At 41.2% G+C, this 17475-nt stretch overlaps 1 protein-coding gene across 30 annotated transcripts in view; it reads right to left on the minus strand.

Annotated features, from left to right (window-relative positions):
- Positions 1-17475, minus strand: part of LOC105195227 (ensconsin) — a 157961-nt gene that overhangs the window by 54358 nt on the left and 86128 nt on the right. For 9 of the 30 annotated variants that reach the window (XM_039449172.1, XM_039449159.1, XM_039449156.1 and 6 more), the window contains one exon: positions 4575-4625. The exons of 16 other annotated variants lie outside the window; for them this stretch is intronic. In XM_039449172.1, coding sequence (XP_039305106.1) covers positions 4575-4625 — 51 coding nt within the window. Of the gene's footprint in view, positions 1-4574; positions 4626-7840; positions 10123-17475 lie in introns of those variants that run through there. 5 more of the 30 variants (XM_011160575.3, XM_026130973.2, XM_039449146.1 and 2 more) reach the window with 4 other exon arrangements.

Raw genomic sequence — 17475 nt, forward strand, 5'->3', positions numbered from 1 at the left:
GCATCGAAAGCCTCAGGCATTTTTGTTCGATCGAGATAAGGTCGAACGCAAGCTTCCTTTGTTTCGCCATTGTAACCGATTTCGGTGGAATACCCTCGACGGAGAGATATCGAGTGTTTTTGTGTCACAAAGGCACATGGCAATATTTCGACGTCAAAGAACGGACAGTGTCATTGTCCGACATGCAATATATTCGCGTAAATTTTGGAACTACGGATACTGGAGATCGATTCTTTTACTAAAATTAATATGTGTATATGACGATGTTAACAGCATGTTAGATCTCTTGCTCCATTTTAGCGTTTTTCATATAATTATCTTTCTTGGTCCATTTCTTACTTGAATAATATGTGGTTCAACTTTTTCAATTGAATTTTTGGTCTCGTTCTTACAATAACGGGAATTACGATGGTGACCCACTGCTGGCAGCGTCGACAAGCGTAACGGACGTAAATCTAGCAGAGAACGGAGTGAGAACTCGATTATGGCTGCGAATTATTGCGAGCGACGAAGAAATACTCGTGCTGCTATTTGTACGAAAACTAATTTTCGCCGCTAATTACAAGACATTTTTTTACGCTCGGAAAAACAAATTTATCACAAAATATAATATTTATTAAAATAAGATTATATGTACATATACATTGATGCTTTAATAAGATGTTTTAATTTTCAATCTCTCTTTCTCGCGGAGAATTTAAAATTTCAATCATCAGAGAGAGAGAAAAAAAAACAAGAGCTCTCGCATAATAAATGGCAATTTCCAATAAAACAATTTTTCTTTAGTACATGCTCGTGATTACAATTCTTACATTTAAGGCAACTCTTTTGTGCCCGAGAAAGAGTTGTTTTCAAAAAGAATCGCTTCCTGGAAATAAAGAGTACGTGGGAATATTTTCATTTGTTCAAATCTATCTCGTATAAAATCGGAGTTTTCCCGAATAATAGAAAAGTGAAGAAAAATATACTTCGCAAAATAACATTTTTAGGCAACAGACGCATGAATTGAATCTAGATTTCTCGCAAAAAGCAAAATCTGAAAACTGTCATAAATTTCCAGCCAAACGTTTTCCAAATCTTTATATCGTATTCTAAATAATCCATTTTGAAATAACAAATGCGACAAGTGCCCGTAAATATTAATGTTACTGGGAATAACTTTGAATCTTAATTAACGGAAAAACTTGATTACAAACTAAGAACTTTTCTTTATCGTCCAATATATCTAACTTATAGATCTTCAGGTGCGAGAGTTTTCATTAACAATAAGCACAATTTCTAATTAATTCAATGACTCATGATACAAGAGCCACCCTCCGCTATTCTGAATACGTTATCGCGATCACTATTCCAGCCACGTGGAAAGGCGGATATTCGCGGAGGACGGAGGCGGACGTGAAGTCCGCGCGTGTTTATCGAATGGAAGTGATTCGTTTGTGCATCTTAATCTCGCTATTGTCGATTCATCCATAGAATTTGTGAATTACAAATCGATCCCTCCCCCAGGAAGGCGCAATATCGCCCGGACTTCAGCACCGAATTGAAAGCCACATATAAATGGATTCTATAAGCAGATTATTATACTAGATCACTTATCGAATTCCTTTATGCAAATACGTTTATACAACTTATATTTTGACACTAACATCGTATAGGATTTGTGGCGTTCCTAGCTTCAAAATACAGTTCTTATTACGCTAAAATTACTTGACTGTACTTTATTTCTTAAATGAACGGGCTTTTGAATTATCAAAATAAAATTGTGATTAAGAATTTAATTTAGTAAAAGTCCGGAAAAAATAATTAAAGAGTAAGCAAGACATTAGTGAAGACATAATGAGAGAAAAAGACCACGATGTATTTTATTTAAGACATACAATGTGTTTAATCAGCAACTTTTAGTACTCAACTCTGTCATGTTCTACTGCAGAATAAGTCCCAGAGAAATATATATCTCTGTAATATACGCTAGAAAGGAGATTACGTGCCTCTCTTCACGGGCATAGCAGTTTCACGTTAGTCAGTTAATACCACTGCATTTAAAAACTGCATTTTGCCAGTTACGCGCATGCACGAATCGCGTGAGAATAAAAATGTTCTGCCAAGAGTAGCATTGTGAACTTTCGCGGCGATTTTGTTAGAGCTCACAAAGCGAATTAAGTCAAATATATATTCTCGAGGAACAATACACCGAGCCGTTTAGCGCAATGAAACACTGCTGTGCAGCACATTCATTATCGCGCGGAATTATTTCGTAAAGCCATCCAACAGCTGGATCCCTGATATTATTGTCTTATTCAAGATCTTCTTGCCAGCGTCGGAAGAGGAGATTCGTAACGGAAACAGATGGGGTACCGCAGTCTTCTCCATCCAAATGTCGATAACGTTTACGTCGGATGCGAGTTTGCCGAGTCGGTTCTCTGATATATGCCGATTATTCAACCAACCTAACGATACGTCTAATCCATCAAACAAATTCAAAATGTAAGATATTGAATGGCGAGACGTACATCGACTGCACACGAGAATTATAATACAATCTTCGAATGTTATCCGAATTTCACGTCATTTTACGACAATATCATTTATAAGATAACAAATAGTAGAGTGTGAAAACAATCGAAACAAGCGCGACAAAATTATTCTCCTGTACAATATCTCACAATCTTAAAATATTGAATTAAAATATTTCCCATGAATTAAGATCAATCTCGAAGTAGAGCGGAGCTCTTTCGCGGAGCTCTTTCGCGGAAGCTTATTACATTAGAGGAAGCTTCACGATGAAAATTCATGTATGATCACACACAGAAGTTGAAGGAAATTATATTTATCGTGGCACATTTACGGTGCATCGCGGCCTGTGATAGTGCGATAAGATTATCTTAATTTCGTTATTTATATCATCGTGGATTATAAAGTTAAGAACTTGGGACACAAGTTGGCTTTTGTTACATGGAAAACGATGATTATCTCGTCAGAAAATTCATTGAGGACTGAAAATATCATTAGAGAATGCATATCTGATAAACGAGTCTTATCACGCTAAGTAAACCAGATCTATTCTAACGAACTTACGGCTCGTCCCATAAAACTAAAACGGATATTGGACAACTTTGGTAATTTGCGATAATTAATCAAGCGTCTTAAATTAGAAGTGTCTACCGTAAATAATTAATCTTGTTGAATTGCGTTTGACGCGCGAGAATAAAGTATATCAGCAATCCATTAAACTAGAACGTATTGACATGTACATATCATACGCGTTTCTATTTGTTTTATAGTGCAAATTGACAATGGTCGACGCGACTCTTGATTTAAAATCAATATTTAGCAACACGTTTGTCAATGACACCATTTCAAGGCTTGCTCGAGTGATTCGTGTCAATACCAGACCTTGTTTATCAGGATTTGCCCATTTGCTTTCCCGATTTGAGGATTTTTCCTCAGTCTCTCTCTCTCTCTCTCTCTCTCCCGCTTTCAATTAACTTATCAACAATATGTTAAGCATCAATGAAAAGTCACGTCTATCCTCCTTTCGCCTCTTTGACATTCAAGAACTCATTAAGAAAGACCTGGAACCGTCGACAGCTCGACACACATGGTAAACTTTCTCGCAAACTTTAAAGATTCGAAAAGGTCCGAAATTAATTGCTCGTCACGCCCGACACTCTTTCGAGGCAGGTCAATTGCTTTTAGCTAAAGTATGTTTGGAAAAGGACCTTCCTCATGGTATTACCTGCTTTAGTGCTGCTCAACGTGCTGCACAATGAAAGAGACAGAGAAAGAGAGAAAACGCAATGAACGCATATACGCGATGCGCCAAAGTTTCGTCTGGGTAATTTGCCGCACGATGTGCCCTTTGGGTGCGGATTAAGCTCTTTCAGCACGTACGTATTTTCGAAGGAGATTCGACGAGCTTCTCTCTCTCTCTCTCTCTCTTTCTCTCGCTTTGTAGCTCGGAACGATAACGGCGCCGTAAAAGGCGACTTCGCCGATAAAGTGACTCTGAAATATGGCACACCGATCATTTTCGCTTTATCCCTCCCTTGAGCGCCGGGATCTCGCGGAATGCAGGCGCGTTGAAGTGCAATATCGCGTGACCGTAGCGGACTTCCCACGAGGGCCTCGATATGTAAATTCCCCCCCTAATCTCGGGAATTAATCCGACCGTTATTCATTTCATCCTGTCTTAAAAGGCCCTTTGGTCATTTCCATGTCGTCGCGCCAACGCGTGGCTCGGCGTACTCGGTAACGCGAATTCATTTCAAATATGACGTACGAAAATTGCGAAAATTCGCTAATGCAATTCTTAATTTTAGATACCGCCCGTACGTGCAAAGATATTTTCGTTTCACGTCAGACGAAAATATTCGTGAGTTTCATATTCGGTTTGAGCCGTATAACGCTGCAACGTGCTATTGAACTCATCGAAATTCTATCGGTGTCGATCACTGCTGGAGGGATGATACATCGACGTTTGTATCGGGTTGCGAGCATTGGATAAAACGAAATGTAGAGCTCGGAAGAATGACTGAACACGTGTCCTGTAGTTGTATTCGCACAAGTCTACATACCGCGATTTTCTAGATGATCTGTACAGCGGCTTTTTACGACGGAGTACTCACCTGAAACAGAAAAAAAAAAGAGAAAACATGAGATTTGTTGCAATTGCTGAATGACAAAATATTATTTAATGTCGCGCGGTAGTGAGCGTTCTACATTTTGGCGCAATGCGGATAAAGATATTCTTGAACAGTTTACAGTAGTCTTCGATTACGAGACGTTAGATTTCCCAATAAAAAAATATCTTCCGTAAAGAGAAGCGCAAGAAACAGATTTTATATTATATATAATAGTAGGCATTCTTCCCTAAGATATACTGCCGCCGATGTAATATCAGTTTTCCGAGACATTCTACCGATATCTTCTTTACAGACATGATGAAATATTAAAATATTGGAATCTGAGCGACCCGTTTCGCTTGAAAGTACAGTAATAAGCATTTTATAAAATATATAAATGTGTTACAAGTACAATATCTACGCATCCAGGGAACGGGAGGTTTTATTGATTGTTCTAATTTTATTACGTGATATATTGAAGTGTAATCTATATGTTGACGGTAAGCGATCCGCGATGGAAACTATTGATCCTCGACCAATGCAAACTGATGCTGTAAGCAAACACATCGTCATGTATAATCTCCTGAATTTTGTTACCGTCCGTTAAATATTGATTCAAGCAAAATGTCACGCGTCAATCTTTCAGACCTTTACTTTTCCATTAGCCAGCCACTCAACATTGTCGAATGATACTTGCAATCAGTGCAAAGACGTTATATTTAAAAAATAATTTATCTAGCAATTTTTATTTTTAAGATACATGTGTATCTTCGAATATATGGTATGTACACACGTGTAACTTGATCTAGTCCTTTATTCGTGGTATCCATCGCAAGAATAAGGTTTACTAACAATATTTAATAAATTAACACTGCCATCCGCATGGCACGTTAATAATTAAATGAGAAACATGGCCTTAATGAGAAATAAGCTCCAACCTTTTGGGAAAATGGAAGTCGGAAATGAAGTCCCTACCGTTCAGTTGGAGAAAGTTAGGAATGCCGCCGAGAGGGAAATTTTCCCTTGTGTGCGAATTAACGAAAATAACACGAATGGAAGGTAGACGCACGTAAACGCAAAGAGCCAATTAATTGAGGCGTGGATTGATTTATCCTGTAATTAACAATCATGGAACCCCGCACCCTCTCGTGCCGTTTCCCATCCCTCGCGGCGCTTCCTGTTCACATGGACTGGTTAATGGACTCGCCACTGATGATGCACGCTTCTCGCAATTTTCCTCAATCGCCCCCTTTCGTCGAATTGATGACGGCAAAATAATCGAGAATCCCAAAAGAAAGAAGTCATCGTCTCTTATCTTCGGGTTATCAATCAACTATCTTATCGACGCGTGCCGTCACGCGTCTCCGTAGATGCGTCACGTATCTTTGTCGAACGCGTTTTACGTGCGAGTGGTTTTAAGCGCGTGACGACCCTCCAATTGTCGCGTCTCGATCAGACAACAATCGGCACTCGAACCGGAACTTCGCAGACATCGTCGCACGTTTCGCGCGACGACGCGACGCCCGCCTATTCGAGAACGCGTCTCTGCGTACTTTTCAGCGCGTGACATCAACGGATTCTATTAGTCACGGAGTAGGCGTGCGCGGTAATTGTCTGGGAGATCCGCCGTCGGAGGAAACGATCGTTCCCAGAACGGCTATGAAGTGGCGGTGCAGCCGGTGCAGCCGACGTCGCTTCCTAAGCAACGCGCCGGCATTTAATGCTCTTAACGAGAAACGCGTCGCGAGATTCTTATCGGGACATCGCCGCCACAGGCAAGGCGGTGCAGATCGCGCGAGTTTCTCCTCACTCCCCGTAAGGAAGTTGCATTACTTTACGCATCCCCGTCGCGTGAATTCCTCAATGAGAAAATTCGCTCGCGTATGCACGACGTATACCGCAATGTGCTGACCGCGCGATCTCTTTTCGCGATCTTTGGAATTTTTAGCGGAAAGTCGGGATATTTCGGACGGCCCTTTATGTATATATAATTCTTTAGAATAATGCTCTTAATTCTTTTTTATATTCAAATAAAATTTTAAATTAATATCCACATTTCAGTAATAAACGCTTCATATAATCCATATATCGTTTAAATTAAATAGTGAATATTAAAATTCTCGCTTGACCCGACTCTAGATCGGCGTCTATAAAACATCTCTGTTCTCGCGCGAGAAGACAGAGGCCAGTCACCAAGTGTAGATATTTCAGCGCAATTAATAAGCCTACTCGTATATTAAACAAAGTTACCGTCGCGAAACGCTCTCGGGACCTCATTACGACTGGAGCCTCATTAGAGTGGAGCAATTGTGTCTAAGAAAATCATCGTATCGTTCTGTACTCAGGCCGCTGGCTAAGTAACTTATGCGCAATGTCACTCGTAAGTGAAACGTGTGCAAATCGGACGTTATCCTTGAGGCGCGCGTCGAAGGCGAGCCACCACTTAACGTTCAATGCATAGTCAATTGCGAAGTTTTTAACATTAATTTGAGTCAGAAGAGACTCGCTATATGCGAACGAGGAAGGAAATTTTCAACTCGACTTCCCTCAAGAAATTCTTTGATAATTTTATATTCCTTTTAGATCAGGTTGCTTGATAAAGATTCAAGGCAATTGTTTATTATTAGAATAAATTAGTACTTTTCGTAGATTGTACAAATCGAGTTGACCAAATTACCGTAATTATTTTAATGCCACGCGGATCAATCGTGGGAGAGGGCTGAGAATCTGCTTGTTATATCCCGTAAACGATTATGATGTACATAAATCGCACGGGGAGAGACATCGATCAACAATGTCATCGGCTGATGGAAGTGCCGCTTCCTCCGTTTATATTTAAATTATCGCAAGGATCACGATGGGGGAATGCACGTGTGGATGCACTCGACGTTGGAAACTTGCGCTTCCGTGAAATCAAGACCTCCCTTCGCAACTACGAATCGCCTCGTATGTAAATTGGATCCAGCCGCTGCTTCAGTCGCGCTTCTTAACACGATCAAAGCTTTTACGTGCATGTTACATTTCAGAAAATATCATTTTCGTATATATCCTCCCTTCTCTTCCCCGTCTTCGTCAACTAAAATCAGTAGATAAAGTACGAAGGGCCGCGAGGCAATTACGCGAATCATCACTCTGTACGGAAACAGATAGCGCACGTTTCGCGGGGAAAATATATTCGTTCGTTATCTCAGAGTGGAGAATTTCTATTCCCAGTTTACCTTCGTGAAAGTGCACTTTTCTGGGCGGTCGATGCCTCATGTGCTCGTGAACGGGCAGGTCGTGCGGGCCGAGGTTCTCCCTCGACAACGAGCTCACCAGGATCCCCCTCAAGGTCGCGAGGGTGCTGCTGGGAATCTCTCTATTCATTCTGCTGGCTCCCATATCATCCGGGTCTCCACCATCAGCGTCACACGTGCTCGCAATCGGTGCAATGTCTCGGGTGGAAACGCGAGCAATCCTCGACCGGCATAACGACTTATATGGCGTTACATCGTAACGATATTATTCGCGCATTCCGGGACGTGTAATAAAATTCGGCTCCTCGACGATTCCCGAGGAAACGTGAGGAGTGCCTCGATGAAGTGTTGTCCAGGTTTCACTCGGCTGCCTACACTTGGCTCCCAATTGCACCATGCATTCGCCGTTCTCGTTTACGGCCGATAAACGTCCGAGCTAACGAAGTAATCCCCGCGCACGGTTGATTAAACGTTCATGTGTTGCGAACGAATCGTCGTTGAAAGCGAAAGGTAGCGTCTGAGAACGGAGAAAAGAGGATTCGATCGGTGCTCGCGTAATCACCTGTTCCGCTGGCGCGTTCTTGTGTAATTATTTAATTTATCATCCGCTATAAAGTTCCCGTCTGATGCAAACGGAATTTTAATTGGGAGCACTAAATTTCAGATCGACAGGTTTTCATACGCTTTAACTAATGCAGACCGGCGAAGGCAACGCGACGGCCGGTGTCACGTATCGTTGCCGTGACACGATATTTCGATCGATCCGAGAAAAAAATAATCCAACACGTGACGGTTCAAGATCGTGACTACTACCTTTTTTTTTAAGACTTGTCTGCGATCAAGCGCGATCACGCATTACGTCAGCGTGTAAATTTAATCTAGCGTTCGGCGAAAGATAACGCTTGCTCCGAGGCGCGTTTATATATATGTCTGTAAAGGTTGGGATTATCGGCGTTCAACATCGAATTCAGCTTACGCGTCAATCAAAATTGATAAATTCGATGATGCATAAATTTCATCTCGACAAATATATCCGTTTAATTATGCTACTAAACGACGCGCAAAGTCTGTTTAGCCGATCGTTTAATGGATAAATTACGCAGCTGGCGATAGATTCACCTTAAGTAGCTTCTCGAGGTAGGAATTCGAAAAGTAAGAGCGAAGATAAATATTTATCTTATTATATCTGAATATGAATTTTGATCTCGAAATTCCTGAATACGAACTATCGCGTCGTCTCATTCATATTCGAATCCAAACATTGGCAAGTGAAACAAAACTTAGCATATTAGCGTATGTATGCTGTATAATTTCCGTTCCATTTTAAAACATTGAAAAATTTGAGGAGTACATTGTCGAGCGGGTACCCTTTCGATCTACACACAGATTAAATTTGCGCAGAGATAAACTCGTTGGGATATTTTGTCCGCGTCCCTGTCTCCGATCTCCCTTCGATTTGCATCCAGATTAAAAATTGACGTGGAAAAGCTACACTTTTTCTTTAAAGCACTTGCCGCGTGCAAGCTGAATTTCGACTTGGAGCGATGTAATTTCTCCGCGTGACATTTCTTCCATTAACCAGGCCTTCAATCGCGCGTATCGCAGGTGGCGATTGCGAGCGTTCGACCGAAATCCGGATTAACCGGTTAGAAAAATTTAATTAGCACCCTTGCACGAGCGTAGCGTACGAGCGTGATCGCGGATCGCATATCGTGAATCGCAGCCGATTTTAAAGAGAGCCCGGGCACCCGGATTAATCGGTTGCACCCGCTCGCCGCGGCACGACCTCGCACACTTAGAAATCCCCCCCGTGCATTACAACTTTTCCTTTTCTGCCGGCAAACCGCGCACTCCGGGGCCGCGTTGGCACGCAACGCGCGCAACCCACGTTGCATTCCGCACGGTGCATACAATAAAGCACTCGCGGGCACAAAGCAAGCGAGCAAACAAGCACGCGCGCGCGCGCGCGCACACACTCTCACTCGGCGCTCCCAATTTATCGGCGATTTCACTGTGAGAGACGCACGTCACCATGAGGAAGTTGGATAATCCCGCAGCTTCACGAGGGATCCTAAATTAATCCCTTGCCTACCATTCTCCCAGGAGCGACTCGTACCTCTCGTTCAAGGACGTATCGCGTCATCTCACGAGTACGTGTACGTGTATCCTACGAATGTGTCAAGACGTCACCGTATATCGTCGTAACGATATATCGCTTAACGAGCGCGAACGTCCCCGTCGAACATGCCCGAGTGTGTGACTGACTCGCTGGAAGAGGTACGGGTCCCTCCTTAGCGCGAGTGCCTCTTGCTCTCTCTCTTTCCGCGCTCTCGCACTTCTCTCCCACTCGCGGCGCGTTTCGCAGGTACCACGCGGATAGGTGTGTTACCTTCGGTAAGGTGCCTCGCATTGCCGTTTGTCGTTGGACAGAGTGGGGACGAAGAACACCTGTATTATACCTGCCGATGCACGTCTTGCAAAACGAGTGTGCCGTGCAACGTGAGGCAGTCACGAGGCGGCTCGCATAACAAATGAGACGAAATATGGAGTGGCATCTCCGATTTCTGTCCAAGTATAACTTGGATCATTTTAAACGTGTACACTTGGTCTTTTCGTGATTCGGAGTAATTGAACATTCGGATTATTCGTAACTTCGGGGGACTCCAGAGAGAATCCGAATATGGGCTTCTTCTAGTGCATTCGGGTAACATTACAATAGCGAGTACGCGAGCATAGAAATTCTAGCCTTCCCATGCATAAAACGAAACGATATGTTATTAACTGCTTTTTGTCAATGATAATAATAGAGCCGAATGCTGGTAAGATACGATTGTGAGAAGACTTTCACGCCTAATTTGGATCCGGTGCCGAAGAGTTTAACGCTTAGAATGCAGGTATAAATATCCTTCTACTTTCACCGCGCTCTATTAAGAAGATGGTAAGGGCAAAATTCTCGAAGACATTCGCGAACGCTTACTATTATTGAATTAAAATCAAACATTCCGCATTAAATCGGGCAACAAAGACTGATCAAAAGTCAGCTGACGGTTCGTTGACTTTCCGTTTATGGTTATGCGCCGGAGTTTCACTCTGCAAACACAACGGAGCGTATAAACGGCAATCGCGGAATGACGAAAACGGCCTTAAAAGGCGACGCTAACAGACGTTCTTTCGATTACGAACATGATAGACATCTTACTCACTCATTTAATCACTTTCAATTAATTTTTGCTCTTACAGAAATTATCATTCTTAATAATTCATCTATTAAAAAAAAAAAAAAAATTGTTCAACTGCACTGTAAAAAAATTCAGTAAATTCACATGTAATAGATGTAAAATTTACACGAATAGTTCCGCAAATATAAAAAAATCATGTAATTTTATAGAAATTATGTAATTCCACAAAAAAAATATATAGATTTGCTTTTGAGTAATTATATCTTATTTTATATTCCGAAAAATTACGTTAATCAAGATTGTATTTCTCTTTAGAGAAAGTTATTGTGATTTCCCGAGAGGAGCTTGCTTTTCAAGGTCTCGAAATGTCGATAGCATAATCCGCTCACGCTTCGATGATACTTATTTTAATGTCGCGTCGGTATATCGCTGATATCTTTGTAATCGCGAACGAAGGGAGATCGTCCATGAATCATCTGTAAAATTACGCTAACCTTATAAATAAATCGTGACAAATGTTTCGTTATCGAGTTCCGTAAACTGTTGTTACGACAGAGCGCAAATATTGTATCAATTTATTTTTATCAACAAAGCGTTTGATGAAATTTTCAGTTTACAAAACTGTTCTATCTTTTCGAAAAACAATAATGATTTTCATATAAGGTTCTCTTTCCATTCTTTTACATATGTTCTTACGATTCACAATATGGATATAATGCACACGCGATACTGACAGCATTGTGACATTGATCAGAGGGAAAATAAACGCCGTTACGTCTGAAGCGGAAGAGGAAGAATCAAATTTGGTCGAAAGGTTGGCGTAACGTGTTCGTCCGAACGTTTCACCCGACATCGCTTTTGAAAATCAACACGTACGGCGCGGCGTACGGTCAATATGTACAGAGCTCGGCAATTTGTCAGCAATAATATTGTCAGCGGATGGAAGCGGCATTGTGTTATCGGATCAACTGTGTGTTTTGCACGGTGCGGGCAGGTAGCTATATTTCTTTTTTTCGCGATAGCCCTTCTTGAGGGGAGCGGCGTTAGAGCGCGGCAGTCGTAAATCACCCGTAAAGTCGAATCGACTGTAAGTAACGACCCTGATCGAGGGCTCCAGCCTCGTCGCGCCTCCTCTCAAATTCCGCGTTGTTGATAAATACGGAAAATGGCGCACTTTAATCTCTCAATAAATCATTTTTCAATGTTAAAAAATTCAATTTACTGCGATAGAAAGGTAAACTATCACACTTACATACGATAAAGATAATTTCGAGAGATTGTATCAAGAAAGAAAACGCAAATTCCTCGAATTCCGGTTAGGTTTCAAAGAAAACGTACGGGAGTATCGCGCCTGCGTTTTACTCGCGATGCGTGCATCCAATAAACGCTTGGCGAGCAAATCTGCATCGATAATGCAACACTCGCATGCTGCGACGGTAATGACCGTGAACGGAGAAAGCGAGGAAGTGCCCGTATTCCTCGGACTTTAGAAAAGCTCGGAAGAAACGAGCCGCCTAAAATAGCTCGCGATTTCTTCTTCGGTCGATCTCGCGGATCTACGACTTCCTCCTTTCGTGTTCGCTATTCCGCGAACCGTTCGCGGAGGTGGCACACAGTCGCGCGGGGCTAGAAAACCGCAAGGCTCCGGTGACTCAGTAAGTTCCAATTGCGAGAAGAATAAAAGTATTGTGCGAGAGGAAGAAGAAGTTGCTGGTGTCCGCGTGAATGGCTGTTCAATGAATAGAAAATTTTACGGGCGCTCTTTCTTTCGTGCGCCTCGGAAACCCGGTTTGTAAACCAAATCCGGCACGCCGTTCTAAATTCAACGCGCGACGCACGTTGGCGCGTGTAGGTGCCGAAAACGAGAGACGCGCGAGTAAACCGAATCGAGCGAGAGCCTTATTAAGATTCTGGACACGGCGCGGGAAACAGGAAGAATAAAACGCGCTGGATGGACAGCGATTCCTGTTCTTTCATCACGTTTCTCCTAATTTCTTTGACGCTCAAGCAACGATATTTCTAGTATCATACAAGCTTCTCGCGAGGTTGCATTGAGCCAGCGACAAGCATGATTCGACGCGTCGCGATCGCGCTGCAACGCGAGCCATAACGGTGTGTTGGCTACTGATTTGCATCGCGGATTGTGCGTCGTCGATGGCACGCGGGAGCTTACGCAAGAGATTTGTCTCGAAACCATCTTGCGCAGCGGCATACCGTTGCGCCGTGCACTCGCCGTGCGATTTATGCGTCATGCAACGCCGGTATTCTCGTCCCCCGGCGCGGCGCGGTCTTTCGCGGCTGGGCGACCTTGCAATGCCGTGGCGCGATGAAACCGACATTAGCATAGAGATATTAGCATGAAACAGAACTTTTCTAAATAAACATAAATCTACGTTTCACTCCCGTGTGCCGTTCATGGCGGAGAAAGTTGTGCGTCTGCTCTACGTGCCGAAGGTCCGGGTTCAAATCAGATCGGAAACACCGGATTTTATTCAATCGCTACCTCTAGGAAGGTAAACCACCGAGAGGCTCAAGCCATAAAAGAGCCCTTCTAAATAATCCGTTCGGAACCGATATTAAAACTGTAGGTCTCGTATATCTCGTGTGTGAATCAGCGCACACTACGGAAATACGCTGAGGGACACCATCGCTTCTGACAAGAGACGATTAGAGTAATGATGACAAAAATTACCTTCCACCTGATCTCCATGAGAAATAACAGAACTGCAATTCGGAATTCTGTTATTTTAACTCTTAACGATAGTGTCGTTATCATTTATATTATCCTTGCGCAGATATCGATAAAGAAGCTGAGCTGCGATAATATTACGATATTATCAGTTAAGAGTTACAGAGCTTCCCGCTACTGAAGCCATTTTTTCGACGACTTTTTAAATCATCCAGAAACATTGTGACACAAGTAAAATGCGAATTTTCTCTTTTACATTTTATGCGTCCTATCCATAAAAACAAACGATTGTTGCGTGGGAAACTTCAAGATTTTTTAATTTTAACAAAATTATAATTTTTATTATCACATCCGAGATTTCAACCAAGACAATTTGTATTTTATGATTAATGTTCAAAGTAATCTTAGTAATGACTAACGGCGCTTAAGCATTGTCATTAGCATCGGACTGATCGTTGATGCTGAGACAAGAGACTTCAAAGTAATCTGTGAGTAAGACTTTTTACTGATAATAATGCATATACGTAAACTATTTTTAAGCGTAAATGTGCTTAAAAGTTATAGTCTCAGACCTCTAGAAATTATTTCGCTACGATAACACGCGTGAAAAGACTCAATTTAATAATAAATTTCGCGGAGGTCACGAACTGAATTTCAAATGAAGAAGACTCCCACATAAAATGTAAATTGAGTTCGCGTTATCCATTTCGCAATACGCTCCGATTTTGAGGATAGATGCACAGCTTAATGCCGCGATTTAATGAGTAGACTCCATCAATGGATAGCGGCGTAAAACTAGCCAAGTAATTAGCGGCGACATCGCGGAAAATAACGACTGCCCGAATGTGCACCTCACGAAATCTACTGGCGCTTAGTAAAAGAGCCATTAGGAAGTTCCCTGTCGCGATGCGAAACTTCGAGTCGTTAATTCTCGTTCTCGTCGATAGGGTTATGCATTTAAAATTCTAATTTGAGGCTGTTTTATCTTGAGATCGGAGGTCCGGTCATTCTGAAACGCGAGAAAGGGACAAGGTTGTCCCTTTTGTGTTTTCTCAGAAAAAATTACAATAAAATTATTTTCTTAAGCATTTTCTTAAGCAGCATTTTTAGAAGATACGTGCAATCTCTCGAGTATCTGAATTTAAATCTTCGTAAATATCGCTGTACTATCGAAAATATTAATTAAGCTATAATAGCACTCAGAAAATCGTTTATTCATCATTTTAATTTATGCACCACAATTTATTTTAAGCTTAAAGGATTTAATTATCCAATATTGAGAAAGCTATTGACCCATTTAAGAATAGAGTGTTTCTCGCGATATTATTTCTCAATTCATAAGCTCAAAGTTCTCTTCCACAATAGGAAAGCATAAAATTATTAAACCTTTACAACGATTAAAAAAGAGGCGAAATAAACGGATAATATTGGTTATAAAATATGTAAAAGGAAAAGTATTTTAACGAAATGTAAAGTTTCTTTTTCACAAGAGGTGTAGAAACACGTATATTTTTTAATGTGAAAAGTTAAATTACATGTAGCGGACGTTAAGATTTAATTATCGAACGAGTTCATTTTTTTAAACGAAAAGGTGAATAAAATGTCATAATTAAAATGCAAATTGTCTCGATGGAATCTCGGGTGTAATAATAGAAATTATAATTTTGTGGAATTTAAAAACTTTAAAATGTCTCATGTAACAATGTTATATTTATGAACAAGACGCATAAAAGAAAGAATTTTCTTTGCTTACATTAGATTGATTTTGTGTCTAGACGATTATTAAAAAAAAAATATCACCGAGAAAAGTGAGTTCAGTTCTGTTGAGTTCAATTCTCTTCAATTTAGTTCTGTTATTCCTTCATGGATATCAGGTGGAAAGATACCAGACTTTTAGCATCATTACTCTATTTTTGTCAGAAGCGTGATGATTCCTCAGCACATTTTTGTGATGTGCTTTTTTTTATAGTTTACACAGATATATGGAACCTGCACTTTAAACGTCGATTCCGAACGTCTATTTGGAGGAGCTCTCTCATCGTAAGATACTCTCGGTGGTTTGCCATTGCTTTTCGAGAGATAGCGATCGAGTAAAATCCGATGTTTCTGATCTGATTTCAACTTGAGTCTTCGGAACGGAGAGCAGATGCACGATCTCCGCGCCACGCTCGCATACCTGAGGTGGAATGTATATTTATATTTATTTAGAAAAATTGTATTTCTTGATAGTAATACACCGTGACGTGGTTATTGGTTCCCAATAAATGTCGGCGTGATTGCGACATACGGTGGCCGATGCGGTTCATGAAGTCATGAAGTTACAGAATCGACGTTATGAAACTGCGCAAATTCTCGCACGGATGACGATTCACACAGTCATTTGGGCACAGCAAACCCACGAACCCGAGCTCACGATACATAGTAGACACTCATATACACATTTAAACATTATATAAATATTTCATATTTTCACAAGTAATAATACGATAACATTTGAGGAAAAGTGAAAGTGAGATGCAATTTAATTGAGAATAGTAAAAAGAATAAAAAGCACAATTAAATAAATCTACGTATGTAAATAGTAGGTCAGCGAAAGCTAAGGTTCATTTTTTATTTATGTCCCTCAATTTAAAAAATGCGTTACCCGATTGAAATCATTAAGTAATTAGGAATTTTTTTTTGCACGCCAGAAGTGTTATGCGGCTGCACATGCAAGTCGCGCGAGACGCGTTTCTAAGGTGTTACTTCGGACGTTTTAATATGTCGCTTATGCAATAGCTGAGTGCGAAATGAAACTAGGAATCGGACGATGCTTTTCAATTTAGACACCGCGGATTACATGACGATACTCGTGAAATCGTTGCTTCTTATCGACAAATGGCAGCGATTGCCTCACGTCGCAATCTCCTTTGAGATGTAAGCCAGTTACAAATTGCACGATTTTAAGATTAGAAAATTGCATGAGGAAAATTGCGAAAACTTTGAGATTAAAACGAATATCTATTAACAGCTACACTCAGGCCATCTACTGAAAAAAAAATACAAAATAAAAAAGATGTAACAGGAAATGGAGGATCGTGCAAAGGAAACGGAAGGCGTAGGTGGAAATGTAATAATCGAGATCGTCACCGGTGCGCAAGCATTCAATTTAACGGAACCCGACGACATGGCTACCAAGTTGCGCGCGTCATGCATCGAGGATGCAACGGCACATCTTTGAAATTGCATCTCGAAGCAGCGTGCCGGACGTTACGGTTCTCAGACAATAAAACGGTAAAATGTTTTATACGACTGAGAACCGATGTGCTTATTATGAGTTAGAGTTTAATTTGACCTCCGCGAATTCTGATTGTTATATTTGTCATTAGCAAACGTGTCGATTGCGATGGACGAAATATTTTGCCGAGTCAATCGGCGAGCACGATAAAATAAAGACTGGATAAAGAAGATAAATTCGTGTAATTTCTAAACCAGATAACATTTTCTTAAGTGGAATGACTGTCGTTCCACCTGTGATAATGGCACGCAAGGGACGCGTTATGACTAGCTTTTCTCGAAACTTCGCATACGTGAAACAGTGTCCTTTCCCGTTTTTCTTATTAGCCTCCAACGAGCGTGCCGTTTCAAGTGCTGTGAAAATATCCGCGATAAAAGCATACGTTTCTCACTTTCGAGCAAAGGAGCAGGACGCTATGAATAATTTATGAATAGATAATTAACATAAGAAAGTGTTGAATAACTAAAAAAAA

Source organism: Solenopsis invicta, chromosome 5 (assembly GCF_016802725.1).
Source record: "Solenopsis invicta isolate M01_SB chromosome 5, UNIL_Sinv_3.0, whole genome shotgun sequence".
Taxonomy (NCBI): Eukaryota; Metazoa; Arthropoda; class Insecta; order Hymenoptera; family Formicidae; genus Solenopsis; species Solenopsis invicta.